Consider the following 6901-nt stretch of genomic DNA (forward strand, 5'->3'; position numbering starts at 1 on the left):
TATCTGCTGACACACCATATGGAATTTATACCAGGTATGCTTTTTTGTAACTCAGTTATTTAGTCGCTCAATTTCAAACTGAAGTTGATTGTTAAAATGTAATGTTTTCAGTGTCTCTAATTATTTGCACGACTCGTTCCCCAGATGTCGTTCCGACCTTCACCAAACCCTTACCGAAACCTGAAAGTCTCAAACTAATACCAAAACAAGATAACCATCCTTTTCCTTATCAGTAAACCAAACTATTTCTTCATGGAATAGAGAATAGGATGCATGTCCAGGATGTATATAAGTTAAGTTGCACCCTATAGAGGCATTATTATCTTCCGGTTTTACAACCCGTTCCATAATCGCAAATTATTGTCATTTTCTTGTAACAGAAGGATTTAAACTGCTGTGTTTGTAGCATTTGTAACTTTCATTCAGAACAGCCTTGCTGTTAGTTGGAGCTGCAGAAGGAACGGTGATCACATTTGTTTGACCAATTCGGCTGGCCAAAGGCAACCGGACAGCTGGGACTTGATTGAACATGCAAATTTCGACGCCTTTCTGGGTCCGGACCATGGGTGCGTGATACCTGCCAGTCCTGGATACAGGCCTAGTCTTGTAGTCCAGAGTAAGGTCAGCCATTAAGGGTGCTCCTTCCACTTCCTGTAGGGTGAGAGCATCCCCTAGTTAAAGGCCACACGTCTCCTTTATGTTATCCCTGGACTATTTATATAGAAGAAGTTCCAAACACTAAAGACGTGGTGGTGGCAAACCCAACAGGGATTTTTTGTGTTTTTCCAGCTGAATATCCGTCCTGTGCATGATTCATTCATAGACATTGCTGTAGTCTCTTATTAGACACTGTTTTGGGTTGGACATAAATGGAATTAATGAATTGAGGATGTAAAAGGGTGTTCGTGTTTCTCTCAGATAATGAACCCATGTGGCTAGTCTGAGGCCTTTTGTGGATTGCAAAATGCACCGTGCTCTTGTCGAATAAGGCATTTTCTTCCTTGAAGGCATAGAGGTGATAACATTGGGCATGTGATGAGTTTCAAACCAATGTTTTTTTTGCGACAATACTGTTAAATCAAACATGATGTCTGTGATATCTTTCTGTCGTTCATTTCAATCCCTCTGTTTTATTCTTTCTATCAGTCTTTCTACCTCTCCTTTTCAGTTTTCTTTTCAGTTCTCTTCCCCTCCCCCTCTTTCTGTTCCTCTTTCCTCCTCTCCCTCGTTCATTCTCCCCTCCCCCTCTCTCTCTCTCTCTCTCTCTCTCTCTCTCCCTCTGTCTTTCTCTTTTTTCTCTTGCTCTCGGTTTCCATCTCGCTCTACCCCTCCCTTCTCTCTCTCTTTACTTCTCTTTCTGTCTGTCTCTCCCTCCCTCTTCGTCTGTCTCTCTCACGTTGCACACTGCCCCTCCTTCTCTTTCTCTCTCTCACGTTGCTCCCTGCCCCCATCTCTCCCTCTCTCTACGTCTCTCACTCTTTCTCTTTTTTTCTCCCTCTGTCTCACTCTGTCTGTCTCTCGCTCGCTTGCCTGCTTGCTCTCTCTCTCTCTCGCTCTTTCTCTCCGTCGCTTGCTTGTTCACTCTCTTGCTCTCCCTTTAACATCCTACCCTCCCCCTGCCTCCCATTTGCTTTCTCCCTCTCCTCTCACACTCCACCATTTCCCTCCCTCATTCGTTGCCTCACTCGCTCATGGTCTCCCCCTCCCTCCACCGTTCTCTTTATCTCCTCCCCTCCCTCCCCCCTCAATCCCTCTTTCATTCCATGCAATCATCTGTTCTCCCTGGCTCTCTCCCTCCCTCCCTCCTGCTCTCTCTCTTGCTCTCTCGCTCTGTCTCTTTCCCTCTCTCTCCCTTTATCTGGCTCTATTTTGCTCACAGCCTTGCTCTCCCCCTCCTTCCTCTCTCTCTCACTCACTCACTCACTCACCCTCTCACTCTCTCTCTGCTCGCTCGCCCTCTCTCCCTCCCTCCCTCCCTCCCTGCTCTCTCTCTCTGCCTGCTCTGTATCTCTCTCTCTCTGCTTGCTTCTCTCTCTCTCTCTCTCTCTCTCTCTCTCTCTGCTCGCTCTCTCTCCTGTTCTTTCTCTCTGCTTCCTCCATTACGCCCCCATTTTGTCCTCTCCTCTGCTGTTGCCCTCTCTTTCCTCCATGTTCTCTCTATCCTGTTGTTGACCGTTCCCCCATGCCATTTTTGATACAAAGTCTATTGAAAAAAACAGTTTCTTTGCAAACTTAAAGCAAACAAAACAATTCTCTCATAATATGTAAAAAAACATTTTCTAAATAAGTGATTTTATTCAAAATTCTTCGATTGTTTCTTAACTAAGCAAACAGCCTCTGGTGCCATTCAGTAGTGTGTGTGATTAACCCAAATACATTAGCTTGCCAACTGTACATCAATGACAGTTAAAACAAAACCCAAGGCACAACCCTATAGCTAGGCTATCCCAACATTGGGTTAGCCTAGCCTAGGCTCAACAAGTGGCTAACATGTCAGGCTAGGAAGAAATGCACACAAGATAAGTGTCAGAGGAATGTAAACTAGATTAACCCAGGCCTCGGGTCCACAGACAACACAATGTTGTGATCGGGTCAAGATGGAGCAGAACCAGACCCTCACCTGGTGGTCAAGTGTTATGATGGTATAGACGCCCTCTAGTCTGGTCGTAGCAAGAATGCATCAATTGTGTCTGTCTTAATGTTCCTTAATGTTAAATCCTAAAAGTAGCTATTGTTGTAAAATCAAGACCTCATGATACAGAATTTATTTGACTGGTGATTATATGCCAAGGTATGTTGATCACATGCCATGTTATACATTACCAAGGTCTTCATGAGAGAATTATTATGTATTTTTCTTCCATTTTTATTTTATACTCTCATCTTGATATGGTCAAATAGTAGCTTACATAGATAATAGTATCTAATGAGCATTGCTTCAAGCGCACTGAGTGCAAGAATTAATTGGAAATAATAACAAACTACTGTGTATGTATGTAAGTTTTGCTAGACTAGTATATCCTCAGCCCATGTAGATTTTAGCCGAGCAGAATGTAAGCAAGCTAGCGATCTAGCTCCACATGTTTCACTGTAAGTTAGTTGAATGGTACTGTACCTGGTTGCCTCTAGAGTTTTGTTTGATAATTTCTTAATAGGACTTGAAAGCGTCAAAAGCATTCACACCAGTATTTTTAGCTGTCCTGTTTTGAGCGAATGGCCTCTGAGACATTTGTAATGCTGAATGCCAAATCTCTGTCTTACCTCTCTTAGTTAATATAACTCGTATGTACCTGCTAGTTATCTTTTATATCGTAGCTCACTGTCATCTCCTAGCAAAATATGCATCTCTCAGCTAACTTTACATTCCCCGCTTACATCTCCGAGCTAAATTGTAACTCCTACCTATCTCTCGTAGCTATCTCTTATGTCCTCGCTAAAAATGTGTGTCCTAGCTAAATTCCTAGATAAAATGTATCTCCAAGCCTACTCTTATGTCCTAGCTATTTCTTATATCCTACCAAATACGTGTATCCTAGCAAATTAATGTATGATATCAAATACATATCTCCTAGCTAACTCTTAATACATCTCTCCTAGCTGACTCGTATACCCTAGCCAACTCTTATATCTTAGCTATATCTTGCATTGTTTCTACCTAATATTTATTTCCTAGCAAATACATATCTCCTAGAGAGCTCTTGTATCCTAGCTTAAAAATACTAGCTCTCTTTGATAACTTCAAATAATTGAATATTCTGATGGAAAAATTGTATTTTGTGCTTCTTAATTGAAAGTTCAGCTATCTGAATTGTCTATGATTTAAGAGTTAATTCTGCCATGTTTTTAATTGTTATTGTTGTTGCCTTTGGCTTTTCTTACTAAATGCTGTGCAGGATATTCTTACTGTATATATGCCACTGAGTAGTGCCTGGTTTCTTTCGGCAGCTAGGATAGTTTCAACATCCTAACTTGACAAAATGGTCAGGGAGATAATGTTTAAAGCAACATGGCTGACAGCTCATAAGTACTGCTTTGAGGACTACGATGGGGGGCAGTATTTTTGTGGAGGGGATTTTTCTTGTTTCCAAAAGTATACCTGCTATAACCCATGTACCTGCTATACTCCCCGACTACCACCCTATCACCCACTCAAGAGCTGTATCGCAACCGCCTCTCCATGTATGCACAATTTAATTTTACCTGATTTAAATGATTTATATAGCCCACCTGGCTGTCTACCTACCTGCCTAGTACCTATATGTGTGCACTCTTCCTGTGCACTCATTGTGTATGAGTGATGTCTTCCACCATGCCAAGCTGACCTATTGCTGAAGCTCTGAGCTAGTCTGTAATTTTTGGGGGAGTGGCTTTGAACAGAGGCCTGAAGGGAGGGGTGGGATAAACTTAAAAAAACTTGCATATGCTTACTTTCTCCAAATTGCCTACCCTAACTTTAGATATTAAGATACTTTATTTTATTTATCTTTTTTTTTCCTCTTTAGTGGAAACAATAATACTATTTGTTTTTATTTACTGTGTGCGTAGATCAAATCAACATACATGACCTTTGGAGACAGTCAGATACCCCGCAATGTCACTGATAGGGGGGCATTGCGATCCAATAAAACAGGGTCAATTATTTTTATCATTTAGTTTTCCGCACCCCAGACCTTTTGGTTTGGTAGTTGACAGTCGAGGTAGCGGTCCTCTGTTTGGTGTTTTATCTTTTAGTCAAATGGTGAATGAATAGCGGGCCTATTTAATGCATCATTAGCAATAGCATCATACCTTCCTACTCCCCTCCAACTTCCTCCCTAGATCTATGTAGTTCTCCCTCCATCTTCCTTATTCTTTTTTACCGCATTCTGCTCTACTCTTCCCATCCCCCTCCTTCTCTTTCTCTTTTCTGTCTCTCCCTTCTCTCTCTCTCTCTCGCTCTTACTCATTCACTCGCTCACTCCCTCCCACCCTCCCCTCTTTTTCCAGTATTCTCTCTCTCTCTCTCTCTCTCTCTCTCTCTCTCTCTCTCTCTCTCTCTCTCTCTCTCTCTCTCTCTCTCTCTCTCTCTCTCTCTCTCGCATTCATCATCATCATTTTTGAGCAGAGAAAAGTATAGGAAGATTTTTTTTGTGCAGACTTGGATACAAGAGAGGAACAGAAACAAAGAGACAGTGAGAAAGCAAGACAGAGAGATAAAAATGGAGACAAACAAAAAGAGCCAGTGGTAGACAGACAGACGTACATGCAGAGATAGGGACAGTGATATACTCAGACAGACGGGTACAGATGCATAGACAGGCAGAGATGGGCGGGGACATCAACAGCCAGACGAAAACAGCCAGAGATACAGGCAGAAAATCATCCATTGAATCAGATAGACATGTACAAATTCAGACAGACAGGCAGTGATACAGACAGATGGGTACAAATTCCCCCTGGCAGAGAAACACACAGAGTCTGATTCTCAATAAATGTATAGGGAGTATATGGGTAGATGTACAGAAAGATAGATAGACAGACAGGCAGTGGATCAGTAGAGCAGTGAGAAAGGTAGAGAAAGGTAGTCAGACAGACGTGCATAAAAACATACATACAGATCGGCAGAGATGGTCATACCGATAGGCAGACACATAGGCAGAGATGGTCACACAGATAGTCAGACAGACAGGCAGATACAGAGAGAATAAAATATGAGTTAGAGGCTGAATGATGGGCAGCAATAAAATAAATAATTCCTGTCCATTTTTTTTTCACTTTTTGTTGCGTGTGCGTAGCACTAATCCATCACTGAACTATCAGTGAGCGAACACACTTATTAGTTTGGGGGGTGTGTGTGGTGGAGAGACGTGTGTCTGTGTTTGCGTCTGTGTAATCCCACAGCCACTACTGGCACTGTGTTGAAGGGAAGAGGGGCAGGGGGGCGGGGCTTACATAGGCCACCTCCTTCCCCCCCTCCCTCCCTCCCGCCTCTTCCCCTCACGTATAAATAGGAGCCGGAGCGCAGCCTTGTTGTCACTCACACACTCAACCGAGAGCAGGATGAGGTCCCTCAAGCACCTGAAGCATCACAGCAGGAGGAGTGTGGTAAGTTTGAGAAAGGGGGAGATAGAGAGAGGGAGAGAGAGAGATAGAGGGAGGGGGGGAGAGAGAAAAGGAGTGTGGCAGATGATGGTGTTGTATTGGGTTGGGGTGGTGGTGTGTCTGCTGATTGTTCGCAATTGGTGGAGTTGAAAGGCAAAGATTGCAGTTACCTGCGTTCTTCTCGACTAGTACGCTTTGTGAAGTTGTCGCGAGCGCTCACTCTTATCTACTCCCCTGTTCTTGGCATCTGTGTTTGTTTGTAAAGTGTCGGCGTACGTTGCGTAAAAGTCAGTCATGGCGGCCAACCAACCTCTTTTTTTTTTGGGGTTGTCCTCCTAACTGCTCTCTCAACTCCTTTAGACGACGCGTGTGTCGCTCACCTCGTCCAGCTATGGTTTTTGTGTCTCTTGTTTTGTCTGGCTTTCATTTCTCATTTTATTTCTCTCTGTCCTTCTTTCTCAGTTTCTCTTTGCCTCTCCCTCTCTCCCCCTCCCTTCTCTCTCTTTCACTCATTCTCTCCCCCTCCCTTTTCTCTCTCTCTCATTCTCTCTCCCCCTCCCTTCTCTCTCACTCATTCTCTCTCTCACTCATTCTCTCTCCCCCTCCCTTCTCTCTCTCTCACTCATTCTCTCTCCCCCTCCCTTCTCTCTCTCTCCCCCTCCCTTCTCTCTCTCTCTCCCCCTCCCTTCTCTCTCTCTCACTCATTCTCTCTCCCCGTCCCTTCCCTCTCTCACTAACATTCTGTCTCTCTCACTCATTCTCTCCCCCTCCTTCCTTGCTCTCTCTCTCTCTCTCTCTCTCTCTCTCTCTCTCTCTCTCT

At 43.7% G+C, this 6901-nt stretch overlaps 1 protein-coding gene across 1 annotated transcript in view; it reads left to right on the plus strand.

Annotated features, from left to right (window-relative positions):
* Positions 1–5948: 5948 nt before the first annotated feature.
* The window catches only part of znf710b (zinc finger protein 710b), an 11450-nt gene continuing 10497 nt past the window's right edge, over positions 5949–6901 (plus strand). Inside the window, 1 exon segment of the mRNA XM_030376184.1 lies at positions 5949–6084. Within this exon segment, the coding sequence (XP_030232044.1) occupies positions 6040–6084 (45 nt within the window). The 5' untranslated portion in view covers positions 5949–6039.

The sequence above is a fragment of the Gadus morhua genome, chromosome 14 (assembly GCF_902167405.1).
Source record: "Gadus morhua chromosome 14, gadMor3.0, whole genome shotgun sequence".
Taxonomy (NCBI): domain Eukaryota; kingdom Metazoa; phylum Chordata; class Actinopteri; order Gadiformes; family Gadidae; genus Gadus; species Gadus morhua.